General features: G+C 52.5%; 1 protein-coding gene across 3 annotated transcripts in view; it reads right to left on the reverse strand.

The window, feature by feature from the left end:
- The window catches only part of NGEF (neuronal guanine nucleotide exchange factor), a 112,701-nt gene that overhangs the window by 6,213 nt on the left and 84,619 nt on the right, over window positions 1-21,869 (reverse strand). For all 3 annotated transcript variants that reach the window (XM_004262576.3, XM_004262577.3, XM_049711941.1), the window contains 5 exons: window positions 7,320-7,480; window positions 5,675-5,827; window positions 4,265-4,394; window positions 2,401-2,475; window positions 164-253 (listed from right to left, as the gene is read on the reverse strand). In XM_004262576.3, the coding sequence (XP_004262624.2) occupies window positions 164-253; window positions 2,401-2,475; window positions 4,265-4,394; window positions 5,675-5,827; window positions 7,320-7,480 (609 nt within the window). The remainder of the gene's footprint in view (window positions 1-163; window positions 254-2,400; window positions 2,476-4,264; window positions 4,395-5,674; window positions 5,828-7,319; window positions 7,481-21,869) is intronic.

Below are 21,869 nucleotides of genomic sequence, written 5' to 3' on the forward strand. Positions count from 1 at the left end.
GACTGGGGGCAGGTGGGGCCTTCAGCTAAGGGGTCAGGGAAGGCCTCGGTGGAGGTGGTGCTGTGCTGAGACCCAAGGGCAGCCATTCAGCGAGCCCGGCCAGTGCCCAGTGCTCCAGAACAGCCGGGCTGGGGCGGGGACGCGTGGCTGGGCGTGGGCTCACCTTGATCTTAAACTCCATCTTCTTCTGAATGCTAATCATTTGCTCCGTGCGGCTCATTTTCCTGACGCCCTCATTGCATGCTTTCACCACCTGGGACGAGAAGGAGGACACATCAGGCCACCCACAGCCAGCTGTCTCTGACCACTTCCTTCGGCCCACTCAGGCCACAGCTGGTCAGTCTCAACTGGGTCTCAGTTCCAGTGTAGAAAATCAGGGCCTTGTCTTTGTTGGGACGTGAACTCCAGAGAACTCATAAATCGATGCCGACCCCTCATGTCACCTAAGAGAGCAAATTTCGACCAGAAGACGTCCCTTCTCATCCGTCAGACTGGAAATGCCCCAGGTCTGGGGATCAGGTTCCGTCACACACTGTGGTGGGAGCACAGAGTCCCCCCACCTTCCTGGGAGGCAACCCAGGTACCACGGGGCTGAATGAAACCACATTTTCTGGGACTTCTGGGGACTCATTCCGAGAGATGATATCTGCACAGGATCCAGAACAGGGGCCGGCACCCAGCAGGCGCGCAGCGTTTAGGAACGAGCCCAAAGACGTGCGTACCAGGATGTCCCCTGCAGTGGCGTTCAGAGCAAGAAAAACTGTCCTCAACCTAAATGTCCATCCACAGGGGTTGATTAGCGCTCATAAATCCACAGAACCCTGTACTCTGAAACCATGAAGAAGTGCAATAATTTTACAGGCACTAAATGGAGGGAAAAGCCAACTCACAAAGCACAAGCCCACCTGCAAAGAATACAGTGGTGTGCGCAGGCGTCTGTCTGGAAAGGGCCTGGAGGGGCCGGCACCAGCGTGTCGGCAGTGGGGTGCGGGAGAACCGCTCACCTTTACCGTCTTCTTTCTGCCTATGAACAGTTTGTGGACTTGTTTGTATTCAGCATCATTTTTATAAATTAAGGGAAAAAGCCCACCTTTATTAAAAAAGGTAAATAATGAGAAGCAAGTGTATACCTGGGAAATGAAAAGGAGATGAAAGCAGAAAAGCACTTGAAAACAGAAGACACTTGCCGGTGCCCCGAGACCCCTTGGGGCCCAGCGTGGCCGGCTGCCCGGTGCGGGCCAGAATGAAGCCCCCACCCGATCAGGTGTGTGCGTTCCAGGGGTGGGCAGAGGGTCCCGAGAGATGCAGCCTGGCTGGCAGGTCCCTGACCCTCCCTGACCAGCCTGCTCGAGGCTCCAGCCTTTCCCCAGCTAGGCTGGGAGGGGAGTGCTGTGTTTCCCAGGATCCAAAGGGTATAATCGCCAGAAGGATTTTGGAGGCCAACTGGCCTGATTGAGGGATGCGAGGAGAGGCCCCTGGGGGGAAAAGACTGCATTAAGCTACAAAGTCCTCATGGCTCCGTGTGGCTCCATGTGGCTTAGAACCACCACCTGGGGCTATAGTCCTTTTACTCAGCTGCTGCCACTGGTACACTAAGGGGAAAGGACTTCCCAACACCAGGCTCTCGTCCGTTTCAGGGTCACCAGCACGACAGAGTGGCCCCTGCACGGCTGCCAGGAGTGGGCTCGCAGCTCCAGCGGACACACTGGAGCCAAACACACAGGACAGTGCTGCTTTCAGACAAATACGTGGGAACAGACACATTCACTGACCCCTCCCGCACGGCCCCTGCTCTGCCGGCAGCTTCCAGGAGGATCCTCTTCTCTCCGAGGATCAGGAGAGGAGATGCTTTCTCCACTCCTGGGCAGGAAGAGCCCAGGCTTGGCAGGGCCGGGCAGTCCTGTCGCGGGGATAGGAGGTGCAGCTCGAGGGCCGGGAGAGGCGGGATCGGGGGGCGGGAGAGGCGCACAGGGCAGAGCTGCATCAGGGCCCAAGAAGGGCCAGAGCCGGCCTCAGAGCGCGGCAAGGGAGGCAAGAGCCATGGCTTTTGACACTGGAAACAGGTCAGGACAAGCGTGGGGCCTCCGAGGGCTGCGGAGGGGAGCGCCTGGGCCTGTGGGTGGCCACAGAGCGGGGGCTGGCGGGAGGGTCCATGAACATGTCTGCAGGTCAAGAGCGCCCGGCCGGCCTGGTCCACCCCACACGTCAGCAGCCTGGGGTGAGAAGCAAGCCCACCCGACTTATTCTTTGGACCCAGTGACCTCTCTGGATTGCCAACTACTAAAATGAATTTGCATCTTCCAGAGACGCACGGGCACAGGAGGGGGCAGGACAGGAAGGTGGGTCTAGAGGAGGAAGACCGCTGACCGGGAAATGTGGAAAGAGGAAAGCACAACTCACCAGCTCCAGTTCCTTGTGCGCACCCAAGGCAGTGCCTTCCCGCTCAGACCTCTCTTCCACCCTCTTCAGGATGTTCTGAGCACAGGCAAAGTCTGCATTTAGTTTCCGCACGTACAGCCATTCCTCCCCTCTCCGCCCGCTTTAGCAGTGGCAGCCTCCCTGCCGCACTGGTCCAAACAGCCTCGTGTTGCTGCAACATCCCGGAGCAAAGAGCCCCACCAGTTACGGACTGAGGGCGGGAGAACCTTCCACCAGCCGAGGGCCGAGCATCGCACACAAGCCTCGCTCGGCTCTAAGATGATAACCACGAGTCAAGGTGGGCACGAGGACTAACTACGAGGGCCAAACCCGAGCCCCAGTCTCCTTACAGCGAAGACCGAAGCAAAGGAGGCAACCAAGTGCGGTGGGGAAGGGGGCGGGCGAGGCCCGACAGTGAGGGAAGGGTCGCTCAGGGCTGGCTGTCCCCGAGGTGAGCTCGATGTCTGCAGCAGCATCAGTGGGACTGCCGTTTGAAGCCAAGTAGCAACGACCCTGAGGCTTCGTTAAGTCTGGTCTTATTGATAAAATCCAGTAGTTGGATTTTCTTGCGTTTCGCCTATAAATTACAACGTTTGCGTTGGTTTCTGCCTCACAGTTCTCCCCGTGCCCATATTTCTGATCTGCTCTCATTCCATGAAGAGGTTTGGGTGCATCTGAGCACAGCTCACCTCCCCCCCAGCTGCCCCATGTGGTGGCACGAACGTCCCCAGCTACCTGCTGCCACCCAGCCACCAGGATGCTGGGCATCCTTTCCACTCTCTCCTGAGCTCCAGACCAGACCCAGATCCCTCCCACCTCTGGATGTCCCTCAGCTGCAGGCCCCCCAGCCTCCCCTGTGCGGTCACCTGCCCCGCCTCTGCCTGCCAGCCAAGCCAGACACACGCAGTCAGCTCCGATGCCTCCTTACCCTCCCCCCCACCAACATGGGGTCACCAACCCTGCCTGTAACCATCCCCCGGCTCCCAAATCCATCTCCCAGCGAACAGGATGGCTCAGGCTCCACCTTTTCTCATTGGGATAAAACCCCATCTGACCAGGTCCTGCTCCTGGCCTCAGGCAGAGGGTGGTGCGGCTTCTTCAGCCTGGGCACAAGCCCTCCACGCTGGCCTCCTCTCTGGTGGGCCCCTCCCTACCTCCTGCGGTAACTGGCGGGTGTACCCGGAGCACCCCGCCTACATTCACCCCTCGGACGTGCTGCCTCTGAACCTCAGTCCCATTTCCACTCTTGCCCTCCTGCCTGATACCCTCCACACGGCAGCTGCTTTGAGCTCTTACCAGCGTCAACTAGATGGAAGGACTCTCCATCACATTGAGGACAGAACCCAATGTCTTTCCTGGCTCCTTAGGCCCCTGATCAGCCTCTGCCCACATCTGCACACCCATTCCCATCATGTTCCCCCAGCTCAACGCTGGCCGCCCCGTCTGTGTACCTTGCTGCCCCAGGGCCTTTGCATAAGCAGCTCCCTGTCAGATGAATGGCTCCTCCCTGTCGGCCAAGTCTTAGCTTAAATGTCACTCATCCGAGTCTTTCCTGATCCCCCAACTGGCAGTGGGCAGGCAGTCACCACCATCATGTCACTCTGTTTCACTGTCCTCAGCCATGACCACTTCCTGGTTGTGTGTGTGTGTGTGTGTGTGTGTATCTCCCCACCCTCCCCCAGAATGTGGAAGCAGGGGCTGAGTCCCCCATTGCCTGGCACACAGTAGGAGCTTAATTAGGATTTGTGGAACAAATGGACTTCTGGAAACAGAAAGCCAGCCTGGAATGACCAAAGCAAACAGCCCGCAGCAGGAGAAGTGTGTGTCAGGGGAGAGAGGCTGGTACCTGGACCAAAAGCTTGAGGCGCGTGATCCTCTGGAAAGGCAGGATGAGGAAGGAGGAGAGGGGCAGCCCCCTGCACTTGGGGTCCAGCTCCAGCTGCGTGATCAGCTCCCGAAAGGCTGCCTTCTCCTGGCTGGGGACACAGACAAGAGAGTAGGTCTCTGGCTCGTGGGAGGCGCAAACTGGAGGGGGTTCTTCCCCGTCCTCAGACCCCTAAGAACCAGACAGCCCACAAGCACAGAAAACGCGTCGATTTCTTCTCTCCTCTCTCTTTTTTCTTTAATGGAAAATAAACTGTTTGTGTACAAGTCAAATAACAATAGTGACTTCACACGCCAGGCCCATGAAGTCTTAGCAAAATATGCTGTGTGTGGGAGGGCAAGAATTCCTTGCGTGGCCAAGACTATGAATCAGATGCAGAATTTGATGATTTACCCAGCAGGAAACGGTGGCAAGGTAAACCCACGTAATGACAGGAGCAGGCAGCAGGCTGGAGACGGCTGCAGGGAGAACCTGTGCTACTCCTGCCAGGTGGGGATGTCTCGTCTGCAGACGGGCTGGGCAGTGGGAACCACTGCTGGAGATCAGACGCGGGCCCTGGACTGCCCGTCATTAGGGACACGGCGCTCAGGCCCAGGGAGTCTGCTCTCACGGGCCACACCAGTGGACCCCTGGGCACTGCAACATCTAGAATCCTATTCTCCTGTGTGATTGTCTTCTCAACGTTCGTCCTCAAAACTGGCATCCCGATTCCCTCAAATCCCAGTTTCAAACCCCAAATGTAAAACACCCAAACCCCTGAATACTCAAACTTTAAAACATCCCCAGTGAACTACACGGCTTGACAGAAAGACCCAACGGAGCGTAACGTCCAGAGGTCACTACTCAGAGAGTCCTCTGGTGCCCACGAGTGTGCTAAGAACATAGCACTGGTTAAACTGTGGTTGAAACGTGGTACAGACATGTGAAGAATTCAAAAGAGGCAAGTTAATGAAAAAACTCTCTCATCAACGGAAACCCCAAGAAAGTTTACAAAATGGGCAGATTAGTAAATTCAAGGGCTTTGCTGGAGAACCACCAGAAAGACTCCCTCCCCCCAGTCCTTGCCTTGTCTCTAGTTCAAACCACTTTCCTGCCGTCTTGGGCCTCGAGTTGTCCTCTTGGCCTCAAGCTCCCTTTTCTAAAACTCACAGAGCTCTGCACAGCCATCTGGACACGGGTCCGGTGGGCGCCATGGCTGACTGTCCCGGGGTCAACATTTCCCTAGTGACACCGAAAGCCCCAGAACGTGCCGGAGTTGGATGCTGTCCTGGGAAAGCAGAGACCCAGGGACCACAGCTCAGTGTCAGCACAAGAGGAGGGGGCCGCCGGGGCCACGCCTGCGTGATGGCCCCGCTGCCCAGCCATACTCACAGCAGCTGCTTGTAGGTCCTCTCCTGGTAGGTCTGGTTGCTGACGTAGGTGATGTAGACGGAGAAGTGGTCGGCGGCGTAGAGGTACACGATGTCGCACACGTCTGAGATGACGATGTTCTCCTCCATCCTGCGCTCCAGCTCCAAGAGAAACCTGCAGCGGGCGGCGGCTGGGTTAGGGGTGGCTGGCTGTGGAGACTTGGGACATGTCTCCACCAAACCAACCAACACGACAGGAGGAGGTCCCAGCGAGGGGGGCACGTTCTGTCACATCACGGAATTACTTGTTCAGTTTTATAGGTGGGTAGTGACATTAGGAGCATTTTTTTTTTTTTTTTTTTTTTTTGCGGTACGCGGGACTCTCACTGCTGTGGCCTCTCCCGTTGCGGAGCACAGGCTCCAGACGCGCAGGCTCAGCGGCCACGGCTCACGGGCCCAGCCGCTCCGCAGCATGTGGGATCTTCCCGAGCCGGGGCACGAACCCGTGTCCCCTGCATCGGCAGGCGGACTCTCAACCACTGCGCCACCAGGGAAGCCCTAGGAGCATTTTTAAAAGGGAGAGACCTCATCTTTTACGTCCATACTGATGCGTTTACAGTTGAAGTGGGATGACGATGGTGATCTGCTTCAGAACAATCCCGTGGGTGAACCTAATGCTGAAGCGTGGGCTTGCTACACTGGTGTCTCTACTTCTGCATGCTTGGGATTTTCCATAATAAAATATAAATAAATACAAAAATAAACAGACACCCCTCCCCCAGTGGGGGTGAGCAGCAGAGACCGAGGCATCTCCGAGGCTGCTCTGGTCTCAGTCAGCTCTCGCCTTCCTGAGCCTACCAGGTGGGGGGCTGCCACGAGGATCTGGGGGCTGCAAACGGAAAGGTGGGGTGTCCATGTGGAGGGGGACCGACTCAGGAGGGTCCATGGAGAGCCACACATGGGTGTGGGTTTGCTGCTGCCCGCGTGCTACTTCACATCTGAACAGGCGGGGACGGACCAGCTCATAAAAGCTGAGTTCTGCACTTTTAGCTGCAAACCTCCCCAGGCTACAGTGAAAAGGGTAAATGGATCTTTTATCCTAACGGAATGACTGGAGTTCATTTCTTCTTTGCAATAATCAGTCAATAGATGTCTATTCCTCCTCCACTTAAGCTCATCCCATCCTTCTTTAGGCAAAAGAAGTACAGTCCCAATCGCCACCTCCACACACCCTTGCTAACACCACGCAACCGGAGAAGAGAAAGTGTCAATCCAGGACCGCGCTCCGCGTTGGCCCTCAGAGGGTCTCGGGCCCCGCACACACCAAGCCAGGGCCTTGTGAGGTCAGGATGAAGAGCAGCTCGCATGGACACCCCTGGACCAGGTCGTGACGCCTGCCACTGATGTGCCTTATTGTGTGAGACACACGGAGCACCTGCGTGGCCGGGGGGGACCTGCAGGCAGCCGTCCTGTCCAGGGGGACGCGACGGGCCTCGTTGCTGGGAGATCTTTGGGTTTATGTATTTAGTTACATCTTATTACAGAAAATTCCAAACCTACAAAAGCAGAGAAGCCAGAGTAACAGGCAGTGCCGCCAGCCCCGGACGTGCCCCAGGCGAGGAGGAGGGACAGGAAGGGGCCCCACGAGGACCCGGGCGGAGGCTCACCGCTCACTGACGGCCATGACGTCCAGCACGTTGGAGAAGAGGATGTGTGCCTCGGACGGGTGCAGGATCTTCTTCAGGCGCTCGTTCTCCATGAAGTGGGACACGAGCAGGTTCAGGCTTTTGTAGTAGGAGGCCTCGGAAGTCACCAGCTCGAACATGGCCTGGGACGTGAAGAGGGCCAGCGGTCAGCACCTAGGACTCGTCTCCCCCCGCTCTCAGGTGCAAAGGTTTTATTTTAGTTTCGTTTTTTGGCTGCCATGCACGGCTTGCGGGATCTTAGTTCCCTGACCAGGAATCAAACCTGTGGCCCCTGCAGTGAAAGCACCGAATCCTAACCCCTGGACCACAAGGGAAAGTCCCCAGATGCAAAGGTTTTAAAAGTGAAGGAAGACTGCTGTCGGGGTCTGCGTTGGCAAGGGCACTGCCATCCGTGGCCAAGACCGCTTGCCCCGCTCACGAGAGTGAAGCCGGAGATAGCCTCGTGTCCGAGTACGGAACAAGGTCAAACACGAGGGGCCAGCCATCCGCTGGGTTCCCGACAGCTGCTGAGGGTGACTCAGGACTGTTTCCTGGTGCGGAATGGGTGAGAGAGTCAGCAGTAGAAGGACCCCACTTCTACACGCCCAGAAAAATGTCCGGAAGGAAACAGGCCATAATGTCAACCACAGGTGTCAGTAGGGGGTGGAGTTTGGGGGTGACTTTTACTCTTTTCTTTTTACCCTTTCAACTGTCTAAAAATTGAAGAATGAGCATATATTGTTTCTTTCATGGTCTTATTTTATAATGTAATTGATAAAGCAATTTTCATTTTGAAAAAAGGAAGAGAAAGAAGACAGAGAAAGAAATCCATAACCTGATAAGCTTTCTGGAGGCGCCTTCATTCTCTATCACGCTTATCACCTGATTATTGAGTCTATGAAACAGCAAACTCACCGGACCTCTGTTCCCTTACGTGTCATCTGTGAAGCGAGGGCAGTAGTTGCTGGTTCACCCTCCTTCCTTACTCTCAAGCAAACCCATGACCCTTCCTGAGACCACCCTGGGACCACCCTCACCTTCCTCTCCCCCATCTCTCTCTGCTGTTCCTCAGCTTAGGGTGGGTTCAGGTCTGGGCCCACGGTGGCTGCCCAGAAGGGACAGTGTAGTGGGATGAATTGTGCGCCCACCCAGAGCTGTGTCCACATGCCAAGCTCCAGCACCTGTGAACGTGAACCTGTTTGGCAAAAGGGTCTTTGCGGATGTAAGTGAAGGATGTCAAGGTGAGGAGACCATCCTGGATTGAGGGTCTAAATCCAATGACAGGTGTCCTTACAGGAGAGATGCAGAGGGAGATCTGGCAGACACACAGGGAAGAAGGCCATGTGAGGACACAGGAAGAGACTGGAGTGATGCTGCTTCAAGCCAGGGAACGGGAGCCACCGGAAGCGGAAAGAGGCAGAACTGCCAACACGCTGATTTCAGGCTTCTGGCCTCTACAACTGGGGGAGAATAATTACCACCCAGTTTGTGCTAATTTCTTACTGCAGCCCCAGGAAAAAACACAGACAGACAGAGGAGCGCCGGGAGATGGGACAGCGATGAGTGTAGGAGGCCCTGGTCCCTTCCCAGCATCCCGACCACCCCACATTTCACCTCCCTTTGGGGTCCTCCATCCTCCCACTGACCAGAACCCTGACCCAGGCAGGGCTCAAGGCTCTGGCCACGAAAGCTAGTGCTGCCGGGGCTAGGAAGGATGGTGGAAGGAAGGGAGACAGGGAAGGGAAGAGGGAGGGAGGACCAGCATGTGTTCCAGACACACAAGGCACCTTCTCGTTCCATCCTCACTGGTCCCCCAGGAAGGACGTACAGAAGTTCGCATTTCGCTAAAAGGAAACAGATGCAGAGGTTAAGCAATGCCCCAGAGTTACTGCTGGAGGGTGTGGAAGATTCAACCCAAGGTTCTTCCAAGTTCTGGGCTCTGCCCACCAGTACCCACCCCTGCTGACTTAAGCGCAGGCAGAGCGGGGATTCAATGGCGTCTGCAGGAGGCCTGGCCTGCTGCTTCCCCGCAAAGCTCGGACCCACAGCCAACCTGGCAGAGCACTTTAAAATGAGCGACATATTTGTAAGTTGGGAGCTCACTCCAGGGTGGCCCACAAATGACAGACCGTGGGCCACCATCAGAGGAGAGCCCACCGGTCCCCTAGTGTCTGTGCCTCACTCAAGACAGTGAGAGGAGGCACTGAAACGAGCTGGCGGCCTCTCTAATTGTCCCCGAGTCACAGATGCTTGGTCCGCTTAAAGATACGAAACACACAAAGCACATCCCGCTGGCCTCACTCACGCCAGAGCTGAGGCCTCGGCACGGAAGGCCCCACCCTCTGTTCTGCCAACGCCCAGCCAAACCCTGCCGGGCAAGGCTGAGACTGCGCTGGGCAGGAAGTTCCTGGAATCATCTCTGTTACAGATGCTGACAACAAAAATCACTTTCCTGCTGCTAAATTTAAGTTTCTTAAGACAACGTCAGGCCATTACAGCTTGCAAGTTCTAAGCAAATGTAACTAAAAGAAGCAAAACAGAACAGCCCAAACCGAGACAGATGAGTGTTGCAGACACCGAGAGAGGAAAACACCACCATGCCCAGGACGCAGCCCCGCAGACAAACGTCTCCCTGAGCGACGCCTGTGACGCACAGCTGTGGGATCACACGTGGGAAAGGTGCCCAGAGCCCTGAGAGCGTCACCATCCTGACCCCCGGGAGGACGAGGGGTCGGGGGCCGCCGGGCAGTGCCAGGCGGGCCTCTTAGCCGCTGACACGCAGCGGGCATTGGGCCTGAATCACTGCTCCTTGATCCCGGCTGTGCCCATCCGCCACAACCTCACCCCCTCTTTCTCCGTTTATAGGCAACTAGTCACCCGTGGATTTTTGTTTTCCAGGGTGTTTGTCTTTATTTTATATGCCAAACTATTTGCCACATCAATATGGTCGTCCTTTCCTCATCAATATTATTTTTACCCTCAGTCATTCAAGCTTTTGCATGGTGTGTGGAGCTGACAGGGTCCAGGCCCTGCTCACTCGTTCATTCATTCGTTCATTCATTCGTCCGCAAACGCTGACGAGCACTGGTCCGGGCACCCGGGACTCCTCCTCCGTGAACACGGCAAACTCCCTGCTTCCGTCCCAGGGCAGTGAAGGCAGAGCAGACAGGAGTAAAGTGCATCCCGCTGGGTGTGAGGGATGCTACGAGCAGACGGGAAGAGGTGTGTGTGAGCACGTGAGAATGTGTATATACGTGTGTGACTGTGTGTGCGTGAGTGCGTATATGTCAGTGTGTGTGTGTGAGTTACTTACTGCAGAGAATCCCTCCTTGGTGAAAGCAGCCGCTGCTCTGTGGCCGGGCTGGCTGAGGCCCCGCGCTGCCCGCCGTCGGGGTGCAGGGCTCACACAGGACCGTCATCCTCGGGAGCTCGGCTGGACTGACCCGAAGTTTCTGAATCACAGCTTGGTCTCCCATCGGTGCTTAGTGCTGGATTATTCCGCTTGGTATCCGCCAACAGTCATGTTACGCTTCCTGGGTTTTTCACAACCCCGCTACTACTAAGCCCAACTCCCTCCTGGGTTCTTTGCCAAGGGTAAGAGCCGGGCAGCTCTGGACCTTTCTTCGAGGGGCCAGTCCAGGTGGTTTTGCAGCTAGTGAGGGCCGTGCTGGGCCTGGTGTCCACCACAGGCCGCTGAGGAGCAGAGCTGTCAAGGCTTCGGCCTTGGAGTTAGCCAGAGAATTGCTTCATCCCACTAAGCCTCAGTTCCCATGTGTGCAGAATAAGGACCACAGTCCCCAGAGGAAAGGCCCAGCTGGGGCCGGCCTGTCTCAAAGCACCTGGCAGATGTCCGGGGCCGTAATCCATCCGACATCCGTGTGTCGTCTTCACAGGACCTCAAGTGCTTCACGGATGGAGATCCAGCCAGAGCGGTCAAGGAGGGCCTGTACCAGGAGGTGCCACTGGGTGTGAGAGCCAAAGTATGACCCGTTCAGAGCAGGGGTGTGGACACCAGGTGGAGGTGGGAGACGGGTGGTGGAGAGGGAGCTGGGGGAGGGGCCTGGCGGCCAGGCCAGTAGAGGAGTCACGTGGGGGCAGAGCAGGCTTCTGCGCACAGTCTTAAGTCCACCCTGCTGGCCGCCGTGTGGGCCAGAACCACACAGCCTTGCGTTCCGGAGTCCCGGGGCTGCTCGACGCTCCTGGGCTCCGCACGTGCTCTTGCCGCTTCCCCCGCCGGCCTGTGGATGAGAAGCCATGCCTGTCTCCCCACAGGCTTTGGAAGAAATGGGTTAGATTTTTCTCAGTAAACTTAGACTTTTCTCCAAAAAAAGGAAACAATGTATCAGAGAAATCACCGGAGTTCCAGCTGAGACCATCGCCACAGTCTCATGAGCTGAGAGGGTTCAGCTTTGGTCGGTGAGCATCTCCCCTTCCCCGGGGGAGTCCAGAAACTTCCGAGCCTGCAGACCCCAGGCCAGCCCCGCACCCCACGGAACAGAAGATGCCCCACAGGTGCACAGAACCAGGACCCCTCTCCCGAGGCAGCCCAGGCCTCGGTGCTGTTTGGGTTCAGGGCCCTCAGCAGCCTTGGGACTGGAGTGGCCCTGGGTCAGGCCCACCTGGACCACCCTAGTCAAGCAGTGCATCTGAAGAAACAGGGGAGACCCCTGACCCATCAGCAAGGGGATGAAAGAGGAAGCCAGGACACCAAGCAAAGGCTGCTTCCGATCAAAAAAGTGAAAAAAACAGCCCCTAACACACAAAGAGCACTGTCCGTTAAGAACTCAGTTTACCGACCCACAATTTCCTGTGATCTAAGACAGTTCAGCCTGTGGTATCTCATTTTCTGACGCGGGTCCTCACGGTCCGGGCAGGCAGCTCACGTCATCGGCCTCCACTCTCCACCCTGATGTTCCCCTTGGTATGCGGGTCCTTCCTTCCTGCAGCATCAGCGACGCTCAAGGCTGAACAGTCCTTTGCCTTCTTTACCTGCACCGTCTCCACCTTACAATTCAGATTCTCTGTGGACCCCGTGTGTGGTCATTCTATCCCGATTAGGATTGGTTTCGGCTTCCTGGCCTTGGTGTCAATGCTTCACAGCGGTCTTTGACGCCATAACCTTTATTATGATGCTGTGGTGTGGCCTGAGTCACCAGGGGTCAGAGACAAAAGCGGGCTGACCGAGGACAGACGCTACCCACCACCTCCCTTCACTACTGTTGTTGTCTGGTGTGTCACTGGCAGAGCCGGGAAGCAAAAGCATCCCCTTACCCCTAAGGGTCCCAGGAGGCACCTTCACCTCTTCCTGCATCCCAGGTTCCTTCCAGGACAGACTGTCGGCAGTGGCCGGGACTAAGCTCTTGTCTGAGCAGATGTACAGAAAGGATCTTCTCAGGTAGCCTGCGTTTTCCCACCTGTTATGGACTGAATTGTGTCCCCCAAAATTCACATGTTGAAGTCCTAACCCCCAATGTGACTGCATTTGGAGACGGGTTCTTTGAAGAGGTAATTACAGTTAATGCGCTCATGAGGGTGAGCCCCTAATCCAATATGACTGGTGAACTTACAGGAAGAGGGACAGACACCTCACACCTCTGTGTAAGGGATGCACCTATACAGAGGAAAGACCATGTGAGGACACAGTGAGAAGGTGGCCACCTGCAAACCAAGGAGGGAGGCCTCACCAGAAACCAACCCTGCCAGCACCTTGATCTTGGACTTCCAGCCCCCAGAACTATGAGAATAAATGTCTGTGGGTTAGCCACCCAGTCTGAGGTATTCTGTTATGGCAGCCCAGATCATGGGACTGGAGGGTGAGGGCGGGGGGCCCCTCCTGACACAGGACACACATCCCTCAAGGAACAAGGCAACGTTAGACATTATTCCAAACTGCTGTAAACGAGGCCTGGGACCAGAGTCCAGAGAAAGGAGACGTTCTCTGCAGTTGGCTCCCAGGTGACTGGGGAGGGGACCAGGATGATGACTGTTCATCAATATTCTGTGAAACAGCATGTACTGCTTCCAGAAAATCACACTGGGGAGAAAAAGGCTGTTTTGCAAGATCTGCTGAGCACTCCCCGATGCCCCTTTGCCAGCTTGGGCACCACTCTCTCTCCAAATCGAGGAAACTCTTGGCTCCATTTCTCTCTTAGTCAGTACCTTCCTGTCTGAGACACACTGATGGGTGGGACACTTCATTGGTAAACAGTGGCCGTAAATGTCCCTGTTCTCTCTCTTGTCTACGCAGGGTTATCGGAGATAAATGGCACCAGCGGGCAAGTAATAGTGACAGCTGCCATTTGTCCAGCTCCTAACCCGTGCCTGGTGTGATGCTGAGTACTTCCAACGCATCACCTCCCTCCGTCCTCGCTGCAATCCTGGAGGTCCCCCAACCGTCACCACCGTGCGGATGAGAGTGCCGAGGCCACACAGCGAGTGAGTGGCACCCCATCCTTTTGACCTCAGGGCTCTGTGTCTTGACCGCCCTGCTAGAGACGCCCTTCCACAGAAATGCCCAGGCTTTCCCGTGAGCCTGCAGGCCTGCGGTGGCGCCAGGCTGGCAGCCCCTCTCCTTGCAGGTCGGTCTCGGTCTGCTGTTATTTATGCAGAAGCCACTTCCTTCCCACCCTAGGTTCTTTCCAGGTTCTTGATCATCTTTTTAGCTTTACATGGTGCTTGATAATAAGTTTGTTAAGCGAAAACCTAACCCAGTGCTCAAATGCGAACCAGGCCTGGCGTCAGGTCGATGAGTCGTGCCCACGACTCACAACTTCCACCCAAAGGCTCGGCTCCCAGACCCGTCCTCCTCGGGGCCGTCTGTGTCTCTTTACAAGGACACTGTTGGCTGTGCCCGTCGTTCGTCCTCCTTTCCTGGCTCCTGCTGGCCTGAATGTCCGATGCCCCATCTCCTTTACCAGGTGGCTTCCTGAAAGGCCTGGCCTGGGTGCAGCACCCAGGAAACTCCAAATGTTTACTGAGCACCTCCCAAGAGCTGGGGGCTGGGGGCTGCGGGCACTGGGGATTCCCGAGATGACCAAGAGCTGCTCCCTGCCCCTGGGAGGTCGCCGGCTCAGGAGACCGCAGCTGCTGGGGGGCTGGGGTCCGCGATGCTGTCCTGCCCTCCCCATCTCACTCATTCCACAGACATGTGCCCAGAGCCACCTCCAGGTAGTGGCTCAGCTTGATGCTGGGGACACAGACGGACACAGACACACCAGGGAGGAGGCGGCTTGGGCACAGCCAATGACAGCTCTGCAGTGATGCCCACGGTGGAGTGGGAGGGGGCTTTGCCATGGCAGGGGGAGATGGGGAGGCAGGCAGCCAGAGAAGGCTTCCGGAAGGGGCTGTCAGAGTCAAAGAGCCAATAAGACTTAGCCAGGCAAAAAGGAAAAAAATAAAAAACCCCAGTATTTCTCAGCCTGGTCCTGCGACCACAGGTGTCTGCGAAAATGCAGATTCCCAGGAACCTCCCCAGCGCCCAGCATAACTCGTCCTTTAACAAGATCCCCAGGTCGTTCTGAGGCATGGCAGAGTCTGAGGACCCCTGGTGCCAGGGCTGGGGGCCCCCAGCCCCAAAGCCTCCCCGGGTACCTTTCTTTCCCACTTATCACCCTGAGTGCTAAGCGTTAGGGCACCTGCCCGCGGCCGGACTTCGCTGTTAGTGCCTGGAGGGTGGGAGGAGATGGACAGAAAGCTGGGTCAGAATGCCAAGGGGTTTGGTGGGGGGGTCCCTCCTCGGGCTCAGGCTGCCTTAGAGGCCATGGGACGTCACAGTCCAGGCTCTGTGCCCTTGTGCTGGTGGGAGTTAGGACCACTTTGGTTGGCTGTAGGCTGAGCCCTGCGCTCGAGATGCTCAGCCCCTGTGTAGACCACAGACCCCAAAGGCAAACCCGCGGCCCCTGAGGGCCTGAGGCTGCCCCAGCCGCTGAGGCGAGCTGCCTCCCCGCTCCTCTGGGGGTGTCAGCTGGAGCCGGGGAGCGGTGTCCTCCGTCAGAGGCTGCGTCTGCTCTCTGCTTTGGGCCTTGAGCCCTTGGGCTGCCAGCAGCAGCCACCCTGGGTGGACCTGCATCCTCGCTCTGCCAGACCTTGCTTCCCACGTGATCCTACTGTCCATTAACAAAGCTTTCCTCACTTCTGCGGCTAGAAGCGTAATTCATACCCCAGAGGCATTAGAGTGGACAGAAGTGACTCTGAAAAGGCTTTTAGTTAAGAAGCAGCCCCTAGAGCCTCTCTCTCGTCCTCGAATAATTACAATGGGGTCAGATTCCAGAGCCCAGGCTGTGCTGCAGCGTGGTCTCTAGTCAGTGCGGGAAATGCAAGAAGTGCCAAGACCAGGGGCCTCCACGGGGGCCACGAGGCCTCAGCGTCACCCAGCGTGATGACAGCTAGTCCCGGGGCTGCTGTGAAACTAGGGGTCACACATTAAATGCGAGTTGGCATGCAGGCCCCGGGGGCCCAATGTGCCTCCACACCACCAGCTGCCCAAACCCAAGCCTTGGCCAAGCTCACACACACCACAAGCCAATTGTTACGTTTTCTCAAGATGACCTGGTTAATGAGATAACTTACAAAGAAGTACGCACTAAAGTAGACATAAAGTTTAAAAGACACATGCTTGAAAAGATGCCCAGCCTCATTCACAACAAGAGAAATGCAGAGCAAAACCACAACACAGTATCATTTATGATCTTGCACACGGGTCCAGATAAACTCGCTGGATGCTGTACCACATTGGTGATAGGGAACCAGCACCCTCTCATACGGCTGAAGTGTGAAGACAACTTGGCAATATCTTCTCAAAATTTAAAAAGTATGTAATCTTTAACCCGACAGTTCCACTTAGCAATTCCCATAGTATTCCACTGCACAGATCTGTCTTTTATTACTATAAATAATGCCGCAATGAACATCCTTGATACACAACATTTCTAGTTGCAGTCCGTCAACAGGGGACTGGTTAAATAAATTATGGAACATCATAAACGATGGAGGTCCATAAAGCTAGAAAAAAAAAAAAGTAGGAAAAGAAAAGAAAAACAAGAACGGGGAACTCTGTTTGGGCTGATCTGGAAATACTGTCAAAACATTTTGCTAAGTAAAAGAAAAAAAAGCAAGGCACACGGCAGTGTACATAGAGTTTACCACTTGTGTAACACACACAAACACGCACGCACAAGCACACACACACTGGCCCTCAGGGCCAGGGGTTGGTGGGGGGAACTATTTTCGCTGTAATTCTGTTTGCTCTGTTTCAAGTTTATATCAGGTGCATAAATTATTTATCCAAAAGATTTACTTTAAAAATGATAAATGGTAACACTGTCACTTTGCTAAAGTAGGTATAGGTGTTTGCTTTCTAAATCAAATAGAAGAGGGGCTATCTGATATTTTGGGTGATGGTTCCTGTCCATCTTAAAGCATGGGGCAAAGATCCCTGCCCCCCTCTGAATTTGGGATTAATTTGCTGAATTGTTAGGGTTTATCCTACAGAGAGAAATACATGATTCAATGAAGGTTGGTAAATAAAATAATCACGATTCAATTTTCTGATAGAAGTATATCATGTTAAAAACCGTAAGTAATTTCCTTCTAAAATGGACTGCTTTCTTTTGGAAAAAAAAAATAAGTACATTTCAGTTCTAAGTTGTGAAAACAAGTTGAAAAACAACAAAAATACAACTCTGATTTCAGAGGCTGAGCACACTCAGACTGTGAGTTATATCCAAACTTGCTAGCTCCCTGGGAAGTCACTCCCTCCTCATTCCCAGGGGGACGAGGCTGGAAGTCTAGTTCGGGCACGTAGGGGCGGTGCCACCACAAGTGCCAGCCTGGGTGGACCGCCCCTCAGGAGTTACATGTAGCCCTGTTTCCATGGAGATGCTCAAAATATCATTCCCGGCTCATTTTTCGGGCTGTGCACAGCCAGCCCCCCAAGATCGGGGACCACGTGGAGTCCGTCTTTATCTGATCTGGGGACACCACCCAAGCCAGCGGCAGGAGCAACTGCTCCAGGGACGGTGCTGGGTCAGCACCTCCAGCTTCCCCTTTGTTTCTCACGGTGTCAGCTGTGGCGAGAGTCAAGCGCTGCCTCATGGTTTGTCGGTTTGTCGCAGTGACTGTCCCCACCTCCCCCATTTGAACGCCTGACCCTTCCCCAGCTGCCCCCTTCCTAACTTTGTAATGTGAATATCTGTCTACTTATTTTCTCAAACCATTGTGTCCTGAAACAGTAATTGAGAAACCATTCCAAATAGGAGGGAACCAAGCGTTTCAGAAAAAGTTAAAAAACAAAAAGTAAACCAAGAAAATCCTACACAACATCTAAGACAACGCTTTCCAATTTCAGCTGTCTAATTTTTACTTTAAAAAGGAGGTGGAAAACATACAATTTTATTCTTTTTTTTTTTTTTGCGGTACGCGAGCCTCTCTGTTGTGGCCTCTCCCGTTGCGGAGCACAGGCTCAGCGGCCATGGTTCACGGGCCCAGCTGCTCCACGGCATGTGGGAGCTTCCCGAACCGGGTCACGAACCCGTGTCCCCTGCACTGGCAGGCGGACTCTCAACCACTGCGCCACCAGGGAAGCCCCACAATTTTATTCTTAAATCCTGATTCTTCAGTGACTGATTAAGACTCAGGCCCACCAAAAGGCCATCATTTGGGGGTCTTCTCCTTGTGTGAAAGGTAGTTCATTAGGACCTGCTGCTTTTGTAGCTAAAGAAAGAGGTGTTCCAACAACAGATTGAGCTGCCAGTACAAGCTGCCCGACTTGCTCTGATAAATGAAAAGATGATCTGATGCAGAAGTCACTGATTTGGAACATAAATCTGAAGTTCTCAGTGTTGTGTTCATTGCCAGTTATGAACAAAATAGAAAACAGAAACTCACATTAAGCTCTTTAAAATAAATGTGAAAAGTCAGTCTATAAAGACTCAGAGAGAGATGCATTGAAGCCCGTGTGCCCTGTGCTGTTCACTACTGCCTGTGATCGCGGTTATTCTTAGGTCATCCTAACTTACTTACATATCTTGATCTCATCCACTGGAAACGACAAAAATATAATTTATTAAATATCTTTAGTTTCTATGCCCACTCTTCTATACGTGTAATGTTCTGCATTTTAAAAACAATATGTTATTCTTTCATTCTTTGAAATGAAAAACATTTCATTTCATTCTTTGAAAACACGCTTTTTAACGTTTGTGTCTTTGTATAGTTGTACACTGTCTTACTAAATAAATAATTCCCTATCATTGGGCATTTAGGGCTCTTCCTCCATTTTTCCCCTACTTTTTGCTTGAATGGACAGCCTACTAAGTATTCGTGTACACGTCTGATTATTTTTCAAGCTAAATTTCTAGAAACAGAAACACTAGTCGGTAAATAAACATATTCTTGTAAGGGGGTTAATACAAGCATTGCTATGCTCTTTCCATCAGCTGTGTTCAAGAGAAGTCATTTAAAAATCCCCCCAACGCTAGGTTTTAAATATATTTACATTTAAGTGTCTGCCATTTTGAAATGCCGGTGCCTCAATGTTGCTTTAATTTGTACCTCTTTCATTACCAGTGAGTTTGATTTCTTTCCTTTTTTCATTTAATCACCAGCCACTTTTTCTATGAGAATTGTTTTGCCCATTTTTCTTTAGGGTGCTTATCTTTTTCTTATCCATAGAGCTTTCTAACTGATGGAAACCTGGGTTTTGCTGATGTATACAAAAACAACTAATTTTTGCAGGTTTATTTTATAATCCACCACCTCCCTGCTCTGCCTTATGAGATCCAGTATTTTTTACTCCCCTCAGGATTTTTAAGTAGGCAGCTGTCACTGGCAGATAAGGGTGGTTTTGACCTTCCTTCTTTATGGGTTTGTCTCTTGTTCCTTTCCTCATTGTTCTGCCCTGGCCACGACTTCCAGAGCAACCGCAGAGTCACCAAGCACTATCCTCTCACCTTTACTGTCACCAAAGATTCTTGATTAAGTAGGATGCTGGTTATAGATCTGAGATACTCTTTGTAAATTTCAGAGAGTATCCTTCTGAGTTTTGTTTAGAAATTGATGTTCTACTCCCCTTTTGAACCTCTTTGAAGATCAGGGTATTTTTCTCCTCTGGCCTATTAATATGATAAATTTTGGTTTCAAACATTACACCATCTTTGCAGTAATTTCTGTGCTCAATGTTATTCTTTTAGTGTATCTCCAGATTTGATTTACTTATGTTTTGTGTAAATTTTTGCCTTAATTCAGAGTGAGGCAGATCTATGTTTTATTTTGGGGGAGAGGCCAGGAGAGTACTTAACAAAATGAAGACATCTAACTCTTTTTACAATGCTTTAGTTTTTAAATGAATGTACAGTAAAATTGACTTTTGGGAGCTATACAGTTCTATGAATTTTGACCCATGTATAGATTCTTGCAACCAGCACTATAACCAAGACACACAACAGTTCCATCACTCCAAAACACCCCTTGTGCTTTCCCACTCTAGTCACAGCCTACCCCTACCCCTCACCCCTGGCAACCACTGATCTGTTCTCTGTTCCTATAGCTTTGTCATGTTCAGAATGTCATATAAATGGAATCACGTACTGTGTAACCTTTCTGACCTCTTTCACTCAGCAAAATGCCTCTGAGATTCATCTGAGCTGTGTGCATCAATAGTTCATTTCTTTTTCTTACAGAGTAGTGCGCCATTGTACAAATGTTCCAGAGTTTGTTTATCTATCTATCTGTTAAAGGACATTTGGGTTGTTACCAGTTTGGGGCAATTATGAACAGACCTACTATAAACATTCATGTACAGGCTTCTGTGGGAACCTAGGTTTTTGTTTCCTTGGGGCAGTGGTTCTCAACCACGAACTATTTTTGCTACCTGGGTGATATTCAGCGAGGTCTAGAGACATTTTTGGTTGTCACGACTGGGAGTAGGGGTGCTACAGGCATCTGGTAGCAGAGGCCAAGGATGCTGCTAAACCTATAATGCACAGGAGAGCATCCCCCAACAAAGGATGATCCAGCCCAAATGTCAGCAGTGGTGCTGTGGAGACACTGCTCTAGGTAAGTACCCAGGACTGGGATTGCTGGGCTGCAGGTAAGTGTACGTTTCACTTTATGAGAAACTGCCAGCAGTTCTCCAGAGCAGCTGTGCCGTTTCGTAATCCCACCCGCAACGCATGGGAGCTCCAGTTACTCCACATCCACACCAGCACTTGGTATTGTACTTGAAGTTATTTTTAGCCAGTGTGTATTATTATTATTATTATTAGTTCTAAGAATTTTTGTAGATTCCTTGAGATTATCTATGTGCACAGTCATATCATCCATGAAGAGGGGCAGTTTATTTCCAACTTCCCTGGAGACTTTCTCTTTGACTCAGGGATTCCACAGAAATGTGCTGCTTGATTTCCAAGTGCTTGGAGGTTTTCCTGTTATCTTTTTTTTTTTTTTTTTTTTTTTTTTGCGGTACGCGGGACTCTCACTGCTGTGGCCTCTCCCATTGCAGAGCACAGGCTCCGGACGCGCAGGCTCAGCGGCCATGGCTCACGGGCTCAGCTGCTCCGCGGCATGTGGGATCTTCCCGGACCGGGGCACGAACCCGTGTCCCCTGCATCGGCAGGCGGACCCTCAACCACTGCGCCACCAGGGAAGCCCTCACATACAGTTTTAAATTTTCTAGTGACCACATTAAAGAAAGGTAAAAAGAAATGGGGAAATTTTAATATATCTTAGTTAATCCAATATATCCAGAATATTATGTCAACGTATAATATAAAAATTATTAATAAGATAGTTTACTTTCTTTTTCCTTGTACTAAATCTGCAAAATTTGGTGTGTATTTTACACACACAGTGCACCTCAATTAGGACTAGCCACGTGTCAAGCGCTCGAGAGCCACGTGTGGCAGGGGGCTACCAAAGTGCGCAGTGCAGCTTTAGAGAGTACAAAGATCAGTGAAAAGATTTTAAGTCAACCGCATCATTGTTTTCAGGTTCCTTATATCCCTGTTATGTCCCATCCTACAGAAACAGTACAGCGTGTGCCACAGCTTCTGCTCACGTCTCTGACAGACTGTTCTGTTTGGCTTCCGTATCAAGATACTTCATCATAGTTATCTTTTCATTGCAAAGTGCACCTCTTGGGAACGGCCTTCCTAATCGTACAACACAGCATCCAGAAGATCAGGTTTAAATACGTAAAGAGACTGACAGGTTTTCTATAAAAATGAGACAAGATTTTTAGGTGGAAAAAGATACAACTTTCTGTTGAAGACTGTCAGCCTGTTGCCAGCTCTTTATCTGTACTAACTCATTTGATCTTCACAACCCTGTGTATGAGCTCAATTTTACAGATAAGGAAGCAGAGGCACAGAGAGGTCAAGTGACTTGCCCAAGGTCACTCAGCTAAGAAGTAGCAGAACTGGGATTCAAACCCAGGGGGTTGGGCTCCTGTGCCTGTGGGCATAAATTCTGTGCTACATCACCTCCCTATGTTTTTACTGTGGGAGAAAACATTTGAAACATATAAACAAATCATAT

The sequence above is a fragment of the Orcinus orca genome, chromosome 7 (genome assembly GCF_937001465.1).
Source record: "Orcinus orca chromosome 7, mOrcOrc1.1, whole genome shotgun sequence".
NCBI lineage: Eukaryota > Metazoa > Chordata > Mammalia > Artiodactyla > Delphinidae > Orcinus > Orcinus orca.